The sequence below is a fragment of the Ictidomys tridecemlineatus genome, chromosome 11 (assembly GCF_052094955.1).
Source record: "Ictidomys tridecemlineatus isolate mIctTri1 chromosome 11, mIctTri1.hap1, whole genome shotgun sequence".
Taxonomy (NCBI): domain Eukaryota; kingdom Metazoa; phylum Chordata; class Mammalia; order Rodentia; family Sciuridae; genus Ictidomys; species Ictidomys tridecemlineatus.
Window position 1 is genome coordinate 20,131,897 of NC_135487.1, and position 22,266 is coordinate 20,154,162.

At 50.4% G+C, this 22,266-nt stretch overlaps 1 protein-coding gene across 15 annotated transcripts in view; it reads left to right on the forward strand.

Annotated features, from left to right (window-relative positions):
- Ptpru (protein tyrosine phosphatase receptor type U) overlaps nucleotides 1–22,266 on the forward strand; it is a 170,174-nt gene that overhangs the window by 117,337 nt on the left and 30,571 nt on the right. For 12 of the 15 annotated variants that reach the window (XM_078025724.1, XM_078025726.1, XM_078025725.1 and 9 more), the window contains 8 exons: nucleotides 8,284–8,592; nucleotides 12,411–12,520; nucleotides 12,738–12,939; nucleotides 13,297–13,399; nucleotides 15,738–16,011; nucleotides 16,644–16,680; nucleotides 17,423–17,561; nucleotides 20,616–20,645. In XM_078025724.1, the coding sequence (XP_077881850.1) occupies nucleotides 8,284–8,592; nucleotides 12,411–12,520; nucleotides 12,738–12,939; nucleotides 13,297–13,399; nucleotides 15,738–16,011; nucleotides 16,644–16,680; nucleotides 17,423–17,561; nucleotides 20,616–20,645 (1,204 nt within the window). The remainder of the gene's footprint in view (nucleotides 1–8,283; nucleotides 8,593–12,410; nucleotides 12,521–12,737; nucleotides 12,940–13,296; nucleotides 13,400–15,737; nucleotides 16,012–16,643; nucleotides 16,681–17,422; nucleotides 17,562–20,615; nucleotides 20,646–22,266) is intronic. The other 3 variants (XM_078025731.1, XM_078025732.1, XM_078025733.1) reach the window with 1 other exon arrangement.

Consider the following 22,266-nt stretch of genomic DNA (forward strand, 5'->3'; position numbering starts at 1 on the left):
TTTTTTCATGTGTTTATTGATGATGATTTGTATTTCTTCTTTGTAGAAATATCTATTCAGATTTTTTTTACCCATTTTAAGGTGGGTTGTCTTTTTATTATTTTTTTTTTTTTTAAAGAAAGAGGAGAGGGGGAGAGAGAGAGATAATTTTTTTTTTTAATATTTATTTTTCAGTTCGCGGCAGACACAGCATCTTTCTTTGTATGTGGTGCTGAGGATTGAACCTGGGCCGCACGCATGCCAGGCGAGTGCGCTACCGCTTGAGCCACATCCCCAGCCCCTTATTATTGTTTTTTAAGAGTTTTTTTATTCTGGATACTAGATTCTCATTGGATATATTTTCACATGTTTTCTCCCATATGTGGATTGTCTTTTCCCTTTCTTTCTTTTTTGGTACCAGGGATTGAACTCGGGGGTACTCAACCACTGAGCCACATCCCTAGCCCTATTTTTTATTTTATTTAGAGACAGGGTCTCACTGAGTTGTTTAGCACCTCACTTTTGCTGAGGCTGGCTTTGAACTTGGCAATCCTCCTGCCTCAGCCTCCTGAGCAGCTGGGAGTACAGGTGTGCGTCACCTTGCCCAGCCGTCTTTTCCCTTTCTTGATGGTGTCCTTTGAATCACAGAGGGTCTTCATTTTGACAAAGACCAACTTGACTAATTTTTCTTTGTTGTTTGTGCTTTTGATATCATATCAAAAAAATCATTGTCTAATTAAAGTCATGAGGGTTCACTTCTACATTTTTTTTGCCCAAGAATTTTATAGTTTTAACTCTTTACATTTAGGTTCTTGATCCATTTTGAGTTAACTTTTATAAATGGTGTGAGGTAGGATCCACCTTCCTTTTTTGGTGTATGGATATCCAGTTATCCCATCACTGTTTATTGAGAAGACTGTTCTTTCTCTGTTGAATTATCTTGGCATTGTAACTGGCTTTTTTATTTTTTTAACTCAGCATAATTCCCTGGAGATTCATCCAATTTGTGCAAATCAATATTTCATTCCTTTTTATTGCTGAGTAGTGTTACATGGTTTGGTTATGCCTGTTTGTTTACCATTCACCTGTTGAAGGACATCTGGATAGGATCTGTTTTGGGCTGTTTGCAAATAAAAGCCATGAATATTCATGTACAGGTTTTCTCATGAACAGAAGTTTTCATTTTTCTGGGATAAATGACCAGGAGTACCATCGATGAGTCATTTGGTTATTGCATGTTTAGTTTTAGCAGACACCACCAGAGTGGCCGTATTGTATTACAGTCTCACCATACAGTGATCTAGTTTTCTGCATCCTTGACAGGATTTGGTGTTGTCACTATTTTTTATTTTAGATATTCTGAGAGGTGTGTAGGTGATTTTTCCATTGTGGTCTTCATTTGTATTTCTTTAATTCCTAGTGATGCTGAACATCTATCTATTCACATGCTGTTTGCCATCTGTGCGTCCTTTTTAGTGAATTGTCAGTTTAAGTCTTTGCCCATTTTCTAATGGGGTTCTCCTTCTCCTTCTTGTCTTCTTCTTCCCCCTTCTGCTCCTCCTCCTCCTCCTCTTCTTCCTGTTGAGCCTTGAGAGTTCTTATGCATTCTAGATACCAGTCCTTTAATAGATGTATAGTTTGCATATATTTTCTCAGTGTGTATCTTAGTCTTTTCATCTTTTCTGTATGGTCTTTCATAGAGAGGCCATTTTTAATTTTGAGGCCTCCCACCATTTTTTTTTTCCCTCCATTACCAGGGATTGAACCCAGGGACACTTAACCAGGGAACTATATCTCCAGCTCCTTTTATTTTTTATTTTGAAACAGGGTCTCACTCAGTTGCTTAGGGTCTTGCTAAGTTGCTGAGGCTGGCCTTGAACTTGTGATCCTCCTGCCTCAGCCTCTGAGTTGTTAGGATTACAGGTATATGCCATTGTGCCTAGCTGAGCCCCCCCCCCCCCCCCCCGCTTTTTAAAATCAAATTTCCCTTGTTTAAATTGTGCTTTTGGTGTCAAGTCTAAGAATGCCTTACCTAGCCCTAATTCACAAAGATTGTCTCTAGTTTTTTTTCCCCACCTCAAAGTTATGGTTTACATCTAAATCCATGATCTGTTTTGAATAAAGTGTGAGGTTAAGGTCAAGGCTTATTTACTTTTTTCAATTGATGTTTTAAGTGTTTTTAAAAAGACAGACTGTGAATCATTTGAAGTCCAGTTTAGTGCTAGGCTTAGGGAGGCCCTAGGGTGGTGGCGGATCAATGTCCAAGGGGAACTGCCTTGTAGCTGAGGGGCTAGTCCAGATTATTTAAACCTCTCAGAGGATCAGAAACAATGGCACTGATGTTCTGAGAACAGAAACAATAATCTTTACACTACAGGGTTAAAGATTCATTAACACATGTTGATTGAGCACCTATTATGCACTAGGTACTATTGTAGTTGCTAGGAATATTTGACTGTGAGACAGACAAAGACCACCAGCATATGAGTTCTTCATGAAACTGCTAGGATCTTACATTTCAGGCAGGAAGAGACAGATGATAAATAAGTAAACAAGTGGAATATATAGTTTGTCAGATGGTGATAAGTGCTGTGAAGAAGAATAAATCAAGGAAGGGAATGGGGTGTGTGGGTTGGATAGTTTTAAAAAGGCTCAACGGACTGTCTTTCTGAGAAGGTGACATTTGAGCAGAGATATGAAGGAGGTGAGGGACTGGGGGGCGGATCATTGGGGGAAGGGACATTCTGGGCTGATCCACCAGGGAGTTCAAAGGCCCGGAGGCTGGAGCATCAAGGAGACCCATGTGAATGGTTAGTGACCCAGGGGAGACAGCAGGAGAGGACCTCAAAGTGGAGCTGGGGAGGGGGGACTCAGGCCAGCGAGGTGCGTAGCTACGGCAGGGCCTGGAGAGCAGGAGCAAACACCCTCTGCTTGTATTTAGAAGTGTCATTGTGGCCCTTTTGTGGCCAGTAGACCAGACCGTAAGAGGACAGGGGGAGCAGACGGGAGACTAGGGAGGAGGTTACTGCAGCAACCCAGCTGGGACATGGTGGTGGTGGTGATGGTGGTTAAAAAGTGGTTAGATTCTGGTTTGCCTTGAAGGTACGGTTAAGGACATTTGCTGGTGGATTGGATGTGGGATGAAGGAGAGGGAAATGCAGAGAAGTCCAGGATGTTTCTAAGGCATTTCGCTTGAACAGTGGGAAGGATGGAGTTGTCATTTACTGCGAAGGAGCGGACTGCGGCAGGAGCTGGTTTGACGGGGTGTCATAGATCAGGAGTCTGTGTTGGAGATGTTGACTTTGAGAAGCTATTAGATGTTCCAGTGAAGATATCCATCAGGCAGGTAGATATATGAGTGCGGAGTTCAGGGGAGAGTTCAGGCTGCAGCTATAAATCTGAAAGTTGTCAGGGTAGAGATGGTGTAGATGGGATTTAAAGCCACGAGGCTCGATGAGCTCTTTCGCACTAGTGGTTCTCAACAGGGGTGATTGTCGCCTAGGAAACACTTGGCAGTGTTTGGAGACACATTGTTGTCACGACTGGGTGGTAGCAGTAGGTACTACTGGCATCTAAGGAGTAGAGGGCAGGGAATTGCTAAACATCCCACGATGCATGGATAGCTCCTGGCAACAAAGAACTATCTAGACCAAAATAGTCAACAGTGCCCAGTTGAAAACCTCTGATTTAGTTCTTAGATTTTTTTTTTAAGGAAATTAGCGTACGTGGAAGTGAAAATAGCTGTGAAGCTTGAGCCTTGGGGTCCTCCAGTGTTTTGGGTTAAACGTGGGCATTTGCAACTAAATGCACTAAATACACATGAAACACAGAGCCCAAGACAAGGCAAGCCCTCGGCAAATGACAACTGTCACCATCATGATGTTCTTAACTTCACAAAAGCAGTTCTGATCTGTCTGCCCCTTGGAGTAAAATAAGTCAGAGCTTGGGAGCTCTCTAGAGGATCTCTGTTCCACCCCTCTGTGTGTACACATGGGGAACCAGACCCAGGGAGGGGAAGGGACTTGACCGAGATCCTTTGGTGGGCCAAGAACCCAGGGTTCATGCCGATGACTTTTGATTATTCCCATTTTACAGATGAATACGCTGAGATTTAGAGATTGAGTCACTTGCCTCAGCCTACGTGGTGGTTCCACAGCAGAGCCAGAGTCAGAGTTTGAATAGCTTCATTTCCAATCTGGTGTTTTTTTAAACAATGACAGTAGCAGCAACAGCCATTGCTACTGCCACTGCGGGCTGGGTGCCCACTTGGTGCCAGGCACTGCTGCACACTTCACTGAGGCAGCCGGGTCAGGAGCTGGGGCAGGGGGCGGCCAAGGAGACGTGAAGCAGACACCTCACCCCGCCCCCCTTCATTACACGCTCCTCTTTGTTGACGTCGCCACCCGCACCTTGCTCAGGCGCCTTGGCCAGTGGCTGTTGTGCTCTCGGCCAGCTGTGTTGTCATCTCCTCTGTCCCCACAACTCCCCTCCCACTACATTATTTGCCATAAAAACAATAATACAATATCAGTAAAGGGCTTTTTTTTTTTTAAATCACCACTCTGAATCTCACCATCTTAGCCCAACAGCTGTTTAATTTTTCTGTCTTGTTCAAATCTCTGCCCATATGTCTGTAGTGCACATTTTTACACGCTTGTCATTGGGATGTGGAAAGCGTTCGGGATTCTGCTTCATTTCCTTGTGCTGTTCCGTGTGCTGTGCTGGTTATAATTATGTTTATTGCTTGCAGAAGTCTGTTGAGTGGCCCCGGATTGCTGGGCTGTTTGTTTCCAGATCACAGTTATTATAAATAATACTACATTGGAAAACGCAATGCTTATAGTTATGTTTTTTTTTTCCTCTTGAGTCATATTCTTTAGCGTAAATACTCAGAAGTGGTTAAAGAAAAGGGGATTGACATAACCTTGTTTGGAAAGATGATTTTACTGCTGCTGGTGTCCCGTGTCAGTGCAAGTGTTTATTTATGAATTACTATAGGCCAGACAACTTGGCCCGTATCATCTCATGTAACTCTCATATTTGCCCTTCACATAAGTGTTATTATCTCCATATTTTTTAAAATCCAGGAACCTGCTGTCAGTGTTCAAAGGGGTTAGTAACTTGCCTGAAGTCACAGAACTAATGAGGGGTAGAGATACTTGTAAACTTTGATGGACTATGACCCCAGTCTCCTTTTCATGAGATAAAGTTGAAAGTTTTTTGAGGTTTTTTTTTTGGTACTGGCGATGGAACTCAGGGTCACTCAACCACTGAGCCACATCCCCAGCCCTGTTTTGTATTTTATTTAGAGACAGGGTCTCATTGAGTTGCTTAGCGCCTCACTTTTGCTGAGGCTGGCTTTGAACTTGAGATCCTCCTATTTCAGCCTCCCGAGCTACTGGGATTATAGGCATGTGCCACCGTGCCTGGTTGTTTCCGAGTTTTTGCTTCCTTTGAGCATTACTAAAATCAACACATTTGGGGCCAATTTAACAGATGTTTAACATTACCGTCTCATTTAAATGTGCATTCTGACCTCTTATCTTCCAGTGGCCTATAGCCCTGTGGAATTCAGAGGAATGGGGCTTCGAAGTCCCCAGTTCTGTTTTGTCAGTGTGTTGGCAGCTGAAGAGAGTATCTGGGTGCCAGATGGTTTTTAGAAACAGAGAGACTCATGGATCCGCACCCTTCAATCAACTTATCAGTCTGTAGTTGACTCATGCATGATTTCAGCCCCTTGGATCTGCCCAGGTTTGATCAGGGGAGAGAGGGAGGGAAGAGAGGAGTGGGCCCTTTTGGAGACTCCTCCGTCCAGTGAGGGAAGTGCCAGCTTTCACAGCTGTTGGAGAATGGGGTGGTTGAGCATAAAGCTGGGAGTGTCTTTCTCCAAGTCACAGGTCGCTATCTTGGGCCCTGCTCGGTGGGTTTTAAGAAGCTTGAGCAGGTTGCCGGTTTTTGGAAATCTGGACATTTCACATAAAAATCTTGGAATTTCTGGTTTCTCTTGAAAAACTGGGAGGACGGGGCCACCCTGAGCTTGCAGTCCCGCTTGGCAGCAGTCACTGAGCCGTGAGGAGGAGCTGCCTCTCTTGGGTGGGATACCTGGAGTCCTGCTTGCTGTCGTCTCCTCCCAGCTGTGTCTCCAGTTTACCTTGAACTTGGTGTGCTCCCACCAAGCCTGAATGGACTGGGAGGGGATGCAGCTGGCACCCCAGGGGCTGGAGGTGGTGTGGGCCCAGCTGCAGGGGCCCGAGGCCCACTCTCACTCGTGCAAACCAAGCAAGCAGCAGTACTTGGCCTCCATGGACACCCTGGGGCCGAGCACCTGGGCCAGCTGGACCATTGCCAGAGAGTCAGAGTCAAGCAGGACTTAGGAGCAAGATGATAAGTGTTCACAAAATCTGCCCCCCGACTACCACATGAAAACAGAACTCATAAAACCCCAAACAGGGAAATCTCCTGGGACAGGAATGGGAGAGAAAACTACACATGGCAGGCTGGGGCTGGGGCTCAGTGGTAACACACTCGCCTGGCACGTGTGAGGCACTGGGTTCAATTCTCAGCACCACATAAAAATAAATAAATTAAAGGTCTGTCTGTCTGTCTGCCTATCTATCTATTTATCTATCTATCTATCTATGTATCTATCTGTCAAGTGTGTGCAGCCAGCGGCCCTCAGGTCATGGTGAGCAGCAGGGACTAGCCGTTCATGTCCAAGGCGACAGAATTTACCTTGCTGTGGGAGGAGGGTACTAGGTAAGAGGTTGGCCTTATTCCTAGCAGGAGCTGACATTTCTCTCTGATGGCCAGATATGTGACTTTCCTGGAGCCACTTGCCTGGAGCCCAGGGAAGAAAGGGAAGTCTCCTGGGTAGAAAAGGAAACAGTGTTGTGCTGGGTATGCACTTCCCAAACTGTCCCCTGTGTGCTCCCCTGTTGCTCCCCTGTGTCGTCTTTATGAGGGGGCATTCTGAGCAAACTGATGGTATCTCCTTAAGGAGCTAAGTAGCAGGACTTGGCCGTCTATTCATGAAGGGATCCTGAATACCCTAACTGGGGACACACTGCAGGTGCTCAGAGGACTCCTGGGTGAGGAAGCTGCATGTCACAGAATCAGGGTGCAAGAGAGAAAGGGTCATTAGAAGGCCACTGTGGCTTCTTCCCTCCTCTCCCAGGTGTGGGAACAGAGGCCGGAGGTTTGCTTAAGATCACGTAGCTGGGCAGCACAGATGCAGGCCTGGGCAGAGTCTCGGGCTCCTCCTGCTTCACTTTGGAAGCCTGAGGTTTCCTTCTTTATAAAATGGAGAGTCACCTAGAGACTGTGTAGTACCACCTCCTCCTCTTTCTGTCTGTGTTCTACGGCATGGCTGTGACTGGTTCCTTGACAGTGAATTCCACCTGGAGTGTGGGGCAGCTGTAGGTGAGAGCATGATTCTAGAGCCAGCCTGTCCAGCGTGGGATCCCAGCTTCATCACTTACTGCCTGTGTGAATGGGCAGCCCATTTACTCTCTGTGCCTCTGTTCCCACAGCTGTGTGACAGGGCTAAAAGCTCACTGGACTACAGCAAGGATTAGAGATAAAGCATTTTAAAGCCTCTAGAGAAATGTCTGCCACATTCAAAGCCCCCCAAATGTTTACTGCCATTATTATTATAGAGCCGATTGTGTTTCCCTTTGAACTCACCATTGAACTTGAACCTTATCTTTAGAGTCTACCTAGCATGTAACAGCATGCATTTCTGTCTGTTTCCCAATCTTGTTCTGGCTCATTTAACAATTTGGCTCTCATTTTCACCATCCTCCTGGTTCTACATGCTACTGTATCTACACATGACTGTAAACTGTTTCACAATAACTTTGGAGAAAACAAGTTAAGGAAAACATTGCCCTACACATTGATTTAGACTGGCCCAGGGTGTAGTCTAGAATGATATGTAATTAGAAGGTGAACCGTGCTATTAAAAAAATCACAGCTAATAATTTTGAAGGAGTATTGTGCTAGCCATTGTCCTGCATGCCTTACCTTAAACGTAACAATGATCTTGTGCAGCAAGGTCTATTATTTTTTATTTTGCAGTTCAGGAACTGAGGCTCAGAGAGGTAAAGTGACCAAGGCAGAGGTTGCCAGCTGCACACAGCATAGTCGGGATTCCTGATTCCAGAGCACACTCTGTTACACCATGTTCAGTTCTAGGGGGTCCCTTGAGCTCTTGGAGGACAAAGGAGGGATAGATTCTGTCAGCTGATTAGTGCTCTTTGTCCTTGTCCCTCATCCTCCCTTCCCATTTCCTCTCTTTTCTCGCAGAGCCCATGCGGGCACCCAAAGGCCTGGCTTTCGCTGAGATTTTGGCTCGCCAGCTGACCCTGCAGTGGGAACCGCTGGGCTACAACGTGACACGCTGCCACACCTACACGGTGTCCCTGTGCTATTACTACACCCTGGGCAGCAGCCACAACCAGACCGTCCGCGAGTGTGTCAAGATGGAGCGGGGCGTCAACCGCTACACCATCAAGAACCTGCTGCCCTACCGGGACGTCCACGTACGCCTGGTCCTCACTAACCCCGAGGGGCGCAAGGAGGGCAAGGAGGTCACCTTTCAGACTGATGAGGATGGTAAGGGCGCCAGCCGTGATTCCCAGGGCCCCCGAGTTCCTCCCCCACATCCTACGTCTGAGACTCAAGTTTATTATACAGAATTTTTTGCTTAGGATGAAACAGCTGTATACCACAAAGCATGAGAGCTAATGTTATTCTCTGGAGGACCGTGGGTTAGAGTGGTATAATCTCATTCTTAAGCATTTGGAAGAGTTTAGTAGGGAAGGGATTTGGGACTAGAGTTTTCTTTGTGGCAAGGCTTTAAATAATAGTTTTAATTTGAAAATAGATACTGGAATATTCAAGTTTTCTTTGTATACTGTGATTTTTCAAGAACTTTGCTCCTTTCACCTAAATTGTGAAATGTCTTGACATAAAACATTTGTTTATAAATTCTCCTTTATTTAATACCTATATAATCTGTAATCTGTAATGATAGCCCCTTTTTCTTTTCTGATACAGATAATTTGTATTTTCTGTCTTTTTTTTCTTATTTACTCTTGCTTGGGATTTATAAATTTTGTTAATTTTTTCAAAGAGCCAACTTTGGCTTAGTTGATTTTTTTCCCCCCCCATGGAATTGAGCCCAGGGATGCTCTACCTCTGAGCTACATACCCTGCCCTTTTAAAATGTTTTATTTTGAGGCAGAGTCTTGCTAAGTTGCTGAGGTTGGCCTTGAACTTGTGATTTTCCTGCCTTGGCCTTTGGAGTAGCTGGGATTGTGCTCATGTACCTCTGGGCTTGGCAATATTTCATTTTGTATTCTTTCTTTTTTTAAAAAATATTTTATTTGGATTTGATTTGCTGTTGTTTTTTAGCTTTTGGGGATGGAAGATGTCTTAAATCAATAGTTTTGAGCCTCCATTTCTAACATGCACTTAAAGCCATACGTTTCCTTTTAATCCCTTCTTTATGTGCATCCCATGAGGGTTTTTTTGTTTGTTTTTAGATGTAAATGGACACAATACCTTTATTTATTTTTATGTGGTGCTGAGGATTGAACCCAGTGCCTCACACATGCTAGGCAAGCACTCTACACCAAGCCACAACTCCAACCCCAGGTCTTTTTTTTTTTTTTTTGGTAATGCTGGGAACCAAGGCCTCTCAGATGCTAAGCAAATCACTGAGTTATATCCCCAGTTTTCATTAGTTTTGATATGTCTCATCTTCATTATCATTCACTTTAAAATATTTTCTAATTTTTTATAATTTCTTCTCTGACTCAAGAGTTATTTAGAATTATGTTGCTTAATTTTTAAGCAATTAGGACTTCTAATTATCTTTTTGTTATTGATTTCCAGCTTAATCCCACTGTGGTCAGAGTACATACTCTAAATGTAGCCTTTTGAAATTCGATTCTTACTTTATGGTCCCAGCATGTGGTTGAATTTTGGTAAATGACCCATGTGTGCCTGAAAAAAAAAATTGCTTTCCATCATTTTTGGGGACAGTGTGCTAAATCTACCAGACTCATCCTTACTGAGCACTTACTGTACATCAGACACAATGCTGAATGGTTTTCATCTATTAATGGCTACATAATCGCCGTGACAACCTATGTGATAGGCTACTGTCTTCACTTTACAGATGAGGTCACATAGCTAGTTGGTAGGCAGCAGAGCTGGTTTCAAACCTGGCCGTCTGGTTTCCAAGTTGTCATTATCTATTTATTTATTTTAAATGCTGGGGATCAAACCCAGGGCCTGGCTCATGCTAAGTGTGCACTGAGCCCCACCCCCACCCCTGAGAGTTGTCCTTCTCAACCCCTGCAGTCTCATACCAGGACAGGTTCAAAGCCTTCCCTTTAGATTCCTGCAACCCCCAGGTGCCCCTAAGCTCCCTGGTGGAGGATTTTCTTGCTGCCCTGCAGTTTTGTGCAGTTTTCTCTTCTGCACAGCACTGGCCCAGACACAAAGGCAGCCCCTTTTTTGCTTTCCACAAAACTCCATCACCCAAGGCAGTGTGTGTGCCCCATGCTGAGCATCCTCCAGTGGTAATGAGGACCGGCTGTGATGATTCTGAGACGTTGCAAGAAACCTCAGGCTGAACATCAGACCACCCCCTTTTCAAAGTCTGTTGACCTCTGCATCCCCCACTTCCGGGTTTGTTATGGCTGCCTCACCCTTGATGGTCTCACTTGGGCCACTTGATCTTCTTTTTTCTCCTCTCCCCTCTCCTATAATGATTGTTGTTGTTGTTATTATTATTATTATTATTATTATTTTTTACTTTTCCTCAAAGTATTAATAAAATACTTACAGAAATTGTATCTTGGGGAGGTCCTGAGGATTGAACCCAGGGAGTTTCATGGGGCCTCACTAAGTTGCTAAGCCTGACCTTGAACTTGTGATCTTCCTACCTCAGTCTCCTGAGCCGCTGGGATTACGGGCGTGCACTATGGTGCCCAGTTTATAGAAAGCATTTTAAATGGTCAGCCAATGAATTGTCACTTGAAGAAACCCATGCCCAGACCAGGAAATGACATTGCCAATGCCCCAGGAAGCTCCTTTTTTTGCTTTCTCCTAGTCACTACCTCCGAAGGGTAACCATTATGCCTACCTGTAACAGCAGATTGATTTTCTTGGTTGGGACTTTATCGAATGGAAGCAGAGAGCATTCTTTATCTACCCAGCTTCTCTCTCTCAACTTCATGCTTGAGAGACTCAGCCACATCGTACGTGCTGTCCTGGGGAGTTCAGTTCTCACTGCTGAATAGCTCATTATGGGGATAAATATACCGAATTTAAAAAAAAAAATCCTGTTTACTGTTGTTGAGTGTTTGGGTTGTTTCCGATTTTTGTCTATTTTGAAGAATGCTTATAGTTTGAAAACATTTTCTCTTGGTGGATATACACATTTCTGATGGGTTTACTCCTCGGAGTGGAACAGCTAGGTAACGGGACATATGTTTCTCTTTAGTAGATCTTGCCAGACGGTTTCCCAAAGTGGTGGGCCCAGCGCACACTCTGCTGGCAGGTGTGAACATTTTGGTTGCTTTGTGTCCTCATCCACACGAGAAATCGTCTTTTTTTCATTTGCCATCTTGATGGACAGACAGTGGTCTCCTGAGCTATTTGTTTTCCCACAGAGCGGCTTACATTGCGTTGACTGTCACCTCCGCTTCCGCCTTCTCTGCCTGAGGACTTGAGCTTCCCCTCAATGCTCTGTCAAGGTGTTTTTCCAACCTGAGGCTGTCTTCTTCCTGAGTGAAACCCCTCTGCTTGCCGTTAGGAGTACACATTAAAACAGAAACCCAGACAGAATCAGACCATGCCCGGAAGTGTTTATGCTCAGCTCTTAACAGTATTTATGCTTGGGTGATGCAATTGTAGGTGTTGTTAATTTTCTTTATGTTCAGTTAGACTTTTTTTTTTTTGCATCGAACATATTGTGAATGTAATTAGACAGTTTTAGATGAGAAAACACTTCCAACCCGTACTCCTGATACCCGAGTGCAATTGTTGTTTTCATTTTTCTGGCAAATATCTATATTTTCTGACAACTTCCCAGCTGGAGCCAAATAGGAGCCGTCACACATTCCTCTGGGGGCACCGTGACCTGCACAGCAGGGAAAATACCAGCTGCCCCTTTGGAGAGCTCGGGAATGAGTCAAGTCACAGGAGGTTGATATTCCCCTTCAGGCTTTATGTACATCATGTTATCTAGGCCTGGTTAGGGAGGGGGTTTCGTCATCCCCACTTCATGGATGAGGAAACCAAGGCTTCACGAGGGGAAGAGGAGTTCAAGTGGACGAGCAGGGGCGTGGTGAGGTTGGAATGTGCATCCAAGTATTTGGAGCCCAGACCCACTTTCCTCTGCCTTTTCCCCCTCACAGTGCCTGGTGGGATTGCGGCTGAGTCCTTGACCTTCACGCCACTGGAGGACATGATCTTCCTCAAGTGGGAGGAGCCCCAGGAACCCAACGGCCTCATCACTCAGTATGAGGTGAATGGAGGCCCCGTGGTCAGGGGCCGTGCCCTGTGGGTTCCTTGTTAGGGGGTTCTGGGGACATGAATGAGAGGCAAGGTACCCAGGAACCTGGCCTGAGGGGAACCCCCAGTCCTCCTAGCCCAGCCGGCTCCTCGGGAGCTGGGTAGGTGGGAGTTGGCAACATGGGTCCCTGTCCCATGCTGGCCTGTCTGCCTGCCCGCCCTGCCCCCAGATCAGCTACCAGAGCATCGAGTCCTCAGACCCTGCAGTGAACGTGCCGGGCCCCCGGCGTACCATCTCCAAGCTCCGCAATGAGACCTACCACGTCTTCTCGAACCTGCACCCAGGCACCACCTACCTGTTCTCCGTGAGGGCTCGCACGGGCAAAGGCTTTGGCCAGGCAGCGCTCACTGAGATCACCACCAACATCTCGGGTGAGCCCTGCAGCCCAGCCTGGCCCGAGGAGGTGGCCCAGAAGGCCAGCCGCCTTCTGTGAGCAGAGGTGGGACGGGGTGGCCTGAGGGTGCTTCCAGAGGACTCCTGCTGAGATAAATGTGCCTTCCGGGGTTGAAGTCGGGGGTCAGGGAGGTCTAAACCCCAAGAGGCAGGAGGCCCCTGGTGGATTCAGAGGTTGATGGCGTTAGTGCTCAGGGTCAGGGGCCAGTGAAGCCAAGGAGATCAAGACATCAGGGAAGAGCTCTGAGGGCAGGGGTCAGGGGGCTGAGGGGCTGGCCTTTCTGATCCAGTGGCCAGGTGACACTCCATGCTTGTGTCCCCGTCCCCCTCTCCAGCTCCCAGCTTTGACTATGCTGACATGCCGGCACCCCTGGGCGAGTCGGAGAACACCATCACCGTGCTCCTGAGGCCTGCTCAGGGCCGTGGCGCGCCTATCAGGTGGGACAGCCCTTGTGGAAAGGCGGGAGATCAGGGCCACAGGGAAGAGCCCCTTGCTCCGACCCACAGCCCCCACTCAGGCCTCAGTCTTCCAACTTGGGCCTCAAAGTGGAGGAGGATGTTCTGTGCTCCAGGCACGTGGAACGCCAGTGCTCTCTCCCCTGAGTCATGGGTCTCTGAGGGTAACTGTCAGGACTTCTCTGGACACTGTCCAGCTTGCAGAGGGACCTGCCCAGGCCTCTGCAGGGGGCTTCTTCAGATACCCTGGAGAGGTGAAACCGCAGGCCTCGTGTAGTGTAGCTTCGTTCCTGGAGATACAGGAGTGGGCTCTCTAGAAGACAAGTGCAGCTGGCCACAGAGGGCTGCCTCTCTGGGGTGGCTGCGTGCTCAGCTTCTTTGCGTCTTTCTCCGCAGAAGAAGCTGGGCTGCTGAGGCCATGGTGGGGGAAGGTTCTGGAGTGGAGATGGGGTGTGTGAGAGTGGGGCGAGCCTGGGTGTGTGTGCGTGTGATGTGTGGTGTGGCGGTGAGTGTGCATGAGGGTTTTCAGGCACGCGTGTGCACGTACTCCTATCAGGCAGACACTGTGCAAGGGACTTACATGCACTAAGTCACTTTGTCCTCTTGCAACTCTGGAGTGTGTTTTACCTGCCCCCAAGGCTGCATGGCCATACAGGCTAGGATTTGGACTGTGGGTCTGTCTGCAAATCTTGTCTCTTATGGATATCCCCCTCCTCCTCATCTTCCCCTCTGGTGGACCCTTTTCCTCCTCAAAGGTGCATGCACTGGGAGAGGGTGACAACCTTCAGTGGTGGGGGTGTGAGTGTCCTCGTCGCCTCCAGCGAGGGAGTGGGCTGCCCAGGTGCCCCAGGAAGTCCCTTGCCTCTTTCCTGCTTCTTCCTCCTGTCCTCACCTGCTCTGCTGCAAATCCTGTCCTCACCTGCTCTGCTGCAAATCCTGTCCTGGGAAGATTCTGAGACCCTCAGGAGAGGCTCAGGAAGAACTCAGGGCTCTGCAGGGCATTTTGCTTTTAGCTGGGGCCTTGGGACCCTTGTGCAGCCGAATGAGGAAGGAGCTGGAACATGCTTCTCTTTTTCTTATCCCCTTGTGGGATTTTGTAAGCTGAACTGGTTGGAGTCCTGCAGGGACCGTGACAAGGCTGCATGGGGCCTTTGGAGGTGGGACTTTGTAGGAGGAGGAAGGCAGGATGCTGAACGACCCTGGGCCTGTCCTCTTACCTCCCTGAGCCTCTCTTATTGCACCATGGGGGCCACTGCCAGTTAGGATTTTCTTTGTATGACTAGTGATAATTGCTATCATTCCTGGTGGGACTTGGGACTGGGAGAGGCCTGACCTCAGTTTGGGGAAGCAGAGGCTGAGAGGGGCTTGGACTGGTGTTTGTAATGGGTTAGTGACAGGCAGTGGGCTGGTGACCAATACTCTGGGATGATTCCTGCAACTTAAAAGCTCAAAAGTAACAACTGGAGATCCAGGAAAAGGCTTTTCTGCTTTCCAGAGCAGAGGCTGTGAGTAGGGGATGTCACACGGTGAGACATGACTGAGGCTGTCATGGGAAGTATTTAAATTTGTCAGCATTCATGTATTTACTCTCCACAGAGGATTTGGAGGAGCTCACAGCAAAAGCCTATTCAGTAAAGAGATAAAACACAAGCTCAGACATCGGAGCAGGGAGCACTAGTCAGGGCCAGTGTGCAGGAACTGGAAACAGCTGGCTCTGATTTGCAGAGGGGCTGCCTCAGGGTGGAGGGTATGTGAGAGGGCATGCAGGGTGTCCTCGTTTGCCTAGTGACCTTCACTTCCCAGAGGAGGTCAGCTCCAGGAAGCCCAGATCCCCTGTACCCAGCACAGGGCCCCTTGTTTGAATGCAATAAAAACTTTCTGAATGAATGAATGAAATTGTTCTAACCCTGTTCATAATTGGCTGAGGCCCAGAAGGGAGCCATTGGTAGTTTTGGTTTCCCAGGTCCCATGTCCCACATAGGAGGACTCACTGCGGCAGGGTAGGCCTTAGGCTTGGTTCAGTTGAGCAGGACCACGATTCTCTCAGTCCTGCTTACTAGTAGGAATGACAGCTGGCATGCACGGGCTGCTTCTGACATGTGTCTGCTCTTTGTGTCCATATCCTGGGCTGCTCCCATTTTACAGAGGAGGAAACTGAGGCCCAGGGAGGTTAAGTGACTGGCCCAGCTAGGAAGGAGCAGAGTTAAGATTAGTCCTCAGGTAGGCCTGACCCCAAAGCTCACACACTCAGCCACCAGACAGCTCTCCTGGTCCTCTGGCCTGCTGTGATCACTTGCGCTGTCCCCTCCTCCCTGTCCAGTGTGTACCAGGTAATTGTGGAGGAGGATCGGCCGCGGCGGCTGCGGCGGGAGCCAGGTGGCCAGGACTGCTTCCCAGTGCCTCTGACCTTCGAGGCGGCGCTGGCTCGTGGCCTAATGCACTACTTTGGGGCCGAACTGGCGGCCAGCAGTCTGCCTGAGGCCATGCCCTTCACCGTGGGTGACAACCAGACCTACCGTGGTTTTTGGAATCCACCACTTGAGCCCAGGAAGGCCTACCTCATCTACTTCCAGGCAGCAAGCCACCTGAAAGGGGTGAGGGACTCATCAGGGCAGAGGTGAAGGAGGGTGGGGTACTGGGTGGAAGGCTGGGGACACCCTGGAGTGGCCCTTCCACAGAGGGCTGAGACCCAGACCCTGCCCCTTCCTATAGCCTGGCCTTCTTCCCTTGATTCCTTACCTTCTGGCCTAGTCCTTGTCCCTTCCTGAGGCCCTTCCTTCTGCCTCAGGTGCCTCTGTTACCCAGAGATCATCATCTTAGGTTCCCCCTTTCTCATATTGAGGTCTAGGTCTGGTCTCCTAACCAGGCCCCGCCCTCTCTCTGAGACCCCGCCCTATTCTCCAGGCTCCTCCCTCCTCAGATTATTCCTTCCTTGATGGCTCCTTTCCTGCCAGGCCTGTGGACATGGGCCCACCCCCATTCCGGAGGCCCCACCCCCATTCTAGAGACCCCTTCCCATGCTGTCTCAGCTGATTTTCTTAAGGCACTGCCCTGTTTGCAGGCCCCTCCCTCTGGGCCACGCCTCCCATCCTGCTGGGCAAGTGTATCCTTAGTTTTCATACTAGAGGGCACCCTGATTAGGCCCAAGACACCGTGAGGTTCCTGTCCTGGGAGGGTGAGACCTGTTTTCTGAGGTGTTGAGGTCCTTCCCCACCTGTGCTTCCAGGAAACCCGGCTGAACTGCATCCGAATCGCCAGGAAAGGTGAGTCCCTCTGAGCTCTTGAGGCCTGCAGTGGAGGGTTTCTTACCTGTGGCTTTGGGGAGGGGCTCCTGGCCACCCAGTGGCTGTGGGACCACAGTAGGGCAGCAACAGTGGTTCTGAGGTTAGGAAGGACTTCCTTTCTCAAGGGCTTCTTCAAGGGTGGGCAGCAGGCAGGCCCAATTTCCTACCCCTCCCCAAGGTTGCAGAAGGGGCCCTGGAAGGGGCTTGGGACAGACCTGGGGAGAGGGAGCCGTTTTGCTGGGCACTGGTTCTGGGTTCTATATAAGCCTCTTATCCAGTGGGGAGAGGTAGGACGGTGGGGGACCTGCAGGCTAGAGGCTGAACCTCTTCTAGACATGGAATGTGGTTGGTTACCATCCTGAGATGCCCTAACCGCACCATAGGTACATGGCTTTTTCCCCTTCATCACCTTGCAGGAGGGCTGGGGGTGGGTCTGAAGGCCCAGGTGTTCTCCATCATCTGCTGAAAGTTGGGCAGGATTTGAGGAAGCGGAGAGGGGCAGCTATCGCTGACAGGGGGCAGGATAGGTGAAGACGTGATGAATGTAGAAGGCCCCGGGAACGTCCAGGAGACAGGTCTGAACTTGAGGCAGGAGGGGCTGTGGTGCTGTGGGTGTGGGTGTGTTTGTGCAGCCTGGTCTGTTCCCTGGGGCTCAGATCCCTGCAGGCAGGGCCTGGTGGTCCCTGCTGGCCTCTGACCCTTTGTCCTGCTTCGTTCTCAGCTGCCTGCAAGGAAAGCAAGCGGCCCCTGGAGGTGTCGCAGAAGTCGGAGGAGATGGGGCTCATCCTGGGCATCTGTGCAGGGGGACTTGCTGTCCTCATCCTCCTCCTGGGAGCCATCATTGTCATCATCCGCAAGGGGTGAGTGAGGCCAGCACCCTGGCCCACCAGTGGCTTGTGTCTCTCGAAGGCCTGGTTGGTGCAGAGGAGTCTGGGTGTGTGGGGGGAGAGGTCAGCCTGGGCATTGGGCCTGTAGATGGACTCAGGCTGGATGGTAGGAAGCCTGACACTTGGTAAATGGAGCTGCCCTGGTACAGCATGGCTGGAGTGCAGGTCTGGATGGTGCCAGGTGCCACTATCCAGGGAAGGCATTCAGTGCTTAGTGCCAAGGAGCTGTGTTGGAAGACAGCACTGCCTTCTTGTGCCTCTGGGAGCTGTGCCAATAGGAAGGGTATGGAGGTGACCTGACTTTGAAGCCTCAGCCCCCTGCAGACCGTTAGCCAACTCATCTGCCTTGACCATTTTGTTGTGAAATTGACCCTGAGCAGGGGTGTCATGTCCCCTTCCTTTCAAACCAGGGCTCTGAGCCATGATTTTCCTCAGTACCCCACCTGCCCTGGTCCTTGCTGCTATGGATCCCTGAGTGAACCCCACGATCTCCCAGCCTTTCATTTGGGTAGGATGTGTTTCTTAGGGCATTCTGCAGAGGGCCGCCTGAGTCCTGCTATATCTTAAAATCTAGAACTTAGAATCTCAGAAATCTAGGATTGGGGATTCTAAGAATCTCAGAAGTTAGAATTCTAGTGGCTTAGAACTCAGAACAAGAGCTGCTGGGTAATTTAAGGCCATGTAATCGAGTGGTTTTGAATTTTTTAAAAACAACAGTACCTGTCTTTAAAACATGCATGCACAACAACAAACAAACAACCCCCCCAAACAAACAAAACTCCCCAACCCTCTGTGTGCTGGGAGCCCAGTACACAGAGCAGATGAAGGCTGAGTAGCAGCTCTGGTTGGAGGCAGGTGGGGACTCCTGAGACCCCTCTGCTTGCTAGCTCTACTCCATCTCATTCCCCATGAGTGACCCTAGAACACTGGGGTCCAAGCACCTTAGTTGAAACAGGGATGCGGCGCCCCAGTGGGGGTGGTAGACTAGCCCAAGGTCACCCAAGGAACCAAAGACAGAGCCCGTGTTCTCTCTCCCCACCTGGGCTCTGGCTTCTGAAGTCCCTGCTGCTGCCAGGCTGGGCACACATGGGCGAATTGGCACTGGATCTCTGAGCTGCCAGGAGCAGATAAGTAGGATCCTGGGAGATGGTGGAGAGCTGGCTAGGGCCACCTTGCCTGAGGCCAGGCACCAGCAGGAGGGAGCAGGGTATGCCAGCAGAATCGGGTGGCGTGGGGGGTGGCCTATCCAGGGCTGTAAGCTCTGATTTTTATCTTCCTAGTCTCTGCACAGCTTGAAGAGACAATATATTTTAAATTTATTATTTAATGAGTAATTACTGTGTGCCAGGAGCTTTACACACACCATCCATTAGCTTGTCAATTATTGAGCACCTATTACGTGCCAGACACTGTTCTGGCATTCAGGGTACATCAGAGAACATTTCCTTCTTGGATCCTGATAAAGGAAGCAGGTCTCACTCCCTTTTTACTGATGAAGAAACCCTAATTAGAGCAATTTGCCCACGTCACTCTGCTCAGTGGCAAGGTTTGATTTCAGCTCAGGCCTGACCAGACATGTGAAGGGCTTCATCCTGGGGACCCCACAAGCAGCAAGTCCCTGAAGTTCTCCCCAGCAGCGGGACTGAGACCCGACTCTAAGTGGGGCGGGGCTGGGGGTGGAAGAGGCTTGTTCAGTTACAGGTGTTATTTGAGGTCCAAGAAACTACCCTCAAAGGAAAGAGGGTGGGGTATGTGGTGGTATCCAATGCTCCGTGCCCCCCGCAAATAGAGCATTTGGCTAGGAGGGGGCTGCTCAGAGGTGCTGTCAGACCTTACTAGGAGACCCACAATTCTGCAATTGGTACCTGACACATCCCCATTTAGGACCCCCCCGCCCCCCAACGCCAGTTTCCTCTAAAAGCCACACAATAACACACTGGAACTTTACCAGATCCCTGATTCTACTCTGGCCTTGGGCCACTGAGCTCCTCAGGACTCCCTCTGTTTACATTGTGGCGCGTTGTGTAGCGGAGCAGCTCTGGAGGTCTGGGGTGTGCAGATCAGCTTGTGCCGTGGATGTGATTGACAGTAGAGGAGGTCCCCCACCCCACTCCAAGGCCTGGTGTGGCCTTGGGAGAGAGCACAGATTAGGTTCCCAGGTCAGAGTCCTGGGCCAGGTGGGGTCTGCTCTGACTCTGCCATGACTCCCGTGACTCGGCACCTGCTCTGTGCAGCGGGAACCCGCCCTGCTCTGGCTTCTCACTGGGGTGAGCTGCGGGACCTGGGGCTCCTGATCCAAGCTGGGCTTGGGAGCCAGGAGGGGGCGGCCTGGCTCCTTTAAGGGACCCCACCCCCAGGGCAGTCAAGTGGGAGAGGGTGGGCCCTGAGTGTGCCCTGTGCTCCTGAGAGATCCTCTTCCCCCTGCCCTCCTGTCCCCAGCTGTCCCTTCTGGCTGAGCTGTGTGCAGAGGGCTGCTCCCTCAGGGCCCTGGGGCCTGCAGGGGTGAGCGGGGAGCCACCCTGGGTGAGGGAAGGTGCCTCTGAGTGTGTGTGAGTGTGTGTGAGCGACTGTGAGTGTGTCAGTGTGAGTGCCTATGTGTGTCTGCATGTGTGCGTCTGACAGGAGTGCCTGTGAATGTGTGCAGTGTGTGTGTCTCTTTGAGTGTATACACGTGTGTGATCTGAGTGTGCTTAAGTGTGCGTGTGCCTGTACATGAGTGTGCTTAAGTGTGCGTGTGTTCTCCCTGTGTTTGCACGTTTGTATGTATGGCCATGAAGCTGTGCATCCCCCCCTTGGCCCACCTCCCCACTCCAGCAGCAGCTTGGGGAAGGTTCTGGAAAGGCCTCTGGTCCTGGTCCACAGCTGGGCCAGCCCTTGGAATAAGGAGGCCCTTGGACCTGTCCAGGTCCTAGCTGGCCCCTGCCCTGCACGGGAAGCCCCTGGGCCTCCCTGCCGCTGGGCATCACCCCAGCCCGGCTGGTTGCCAGGGCTCAGACCTGGTGCCCTGTTCTCTTTGCACGCTGCCAGGAGAGACCGCTATGCCTACTCCTACTACCCGTAAGTAGTGCACCTGGCCTGAGTCCCTCCAGGGCCTCCCCTCCTCACAGCCCCCTCTGCTGCCGTCTCCTATTGCATCTCCCTCCTCCAGTCACAGTCCCCACACATTGGTTGTGTAATCAGCTGGTCACCCCTGGGCAACTCACCTCACCTCTCTGAGCTTTGGTGTCGTCTCCACGCTGAGCTGGGCTCTGACCTCCTCCTGGACCTGCTGCTCACCTTGTCCCCAGTGTCACACTGAGCCTCTAGCTCGGGGGTCACAGGGCTGCTGGCAGGCGGTTCCCCCTCCCTGTGATGTGCACAGATAGTCTTTGAACCTAAATGCAGAACTTCTGGAAGTGTCTGTTAAATTCCATCTCCTAATCTGAGACCAGCCAGAGGCCAACAGAGGGTTCGCGTCCCTCCCGGCTCTGCCTCCTGTGGGTCTGGGGGTTCGTTTCTGTGGCTCTTCTTTCCCATAGGCCGAGAGCCCTGGGCTGGGAACAGAGCCCTGTGGTGCTCCCCTGGAGACGCCTCTAGGCCTGTGTTCCCGTGTTGACAGATGCTCTTGGGGCCACTGTTCAGCAGCTTGGCCAGCTGCCTGCTGTCCGCCTGTGTCTGTCTTTCTGTGTTGTCTGCTGTCCGGCCTGTCCCTCCCTCTGCTGTCCCCTCTCCCCCTCCTGACTATTTTCCTTCATACCCACCCTCCCCCTCATCCTCAGACTCTTCCTCGTCAGGGTGATCGAGATCACAGCCACAGAGCCTTCTCACCTGTCCCCAAAGGGCTCTTTGGCACCAACCCTGGTCCCAGTGGGCTGATGCCCAGAGCCTGGTGGGTGGGGAGTGGGTCATCTTGTCCGCCTCTGCGCCAGGCAGCTCTTGAGTCCAGGACACGCTGGCTGGAGGTTGCTTGCCCGGAAGGCATTCGTTGTCCTCCTTGTCCCCATTGACGGTCAGTGTCTCTGAGCACTTATGACTTCAAAGTCCTTACTCAGGTCTGCGTCACATCCTGCATGCTGTAGCCAAGCTGGCGGGCAGAACCCTCCCCTCCAGCCTTCCCTGTGGCTGGGCCCCGTGGGCTCTTCTCAGCTTCCAAAGGTCCTAAGTTGTTTCCTCATTGCCAGTTTCTTTGTCCTCCTCCATGGAGCTGTGTCCCCTGTCCCCTTGTCCCCTCCACCTCTGTCCCCCACTTTGCTCCAAGTCCCTCCAGTCACAGACTGTGGTCCCTACCCATGAACCTGGGGCTGAGGGAGGGGCTGCTCCCACTTCTTCCCTCTGCTGCCGTCAGTCGTGGGATGGACTGGTGGGTGGGGGGTCTGGATCCCACCTGGGTGGGCCATGGTGAGGCTGTCCCAGGGGCTTCTGGGAGTAAGAAGAGCGAGGTGGAGTTTGCTTGTGCAGGGAGACTCCTGAGCTCCTGCTGAGCCACGCCTTGTCCTTCAGGAAGGCACTCCCAGCCCAACCTAAATGCCCTCAGGAGAGCATGGCCTCTGGGGCTGGACCTGGCCAGCCTTCCTCCTCGTTTGGATGCCATGTCTTTTGCTACTACACCATGTTAGATGCAGAGGAAGCTTCAGATCCATTTCCAGAGAGAGTGAACAGAGTTAGGAACAGGTCCCAGCCACCACGAATCGCCTTTATC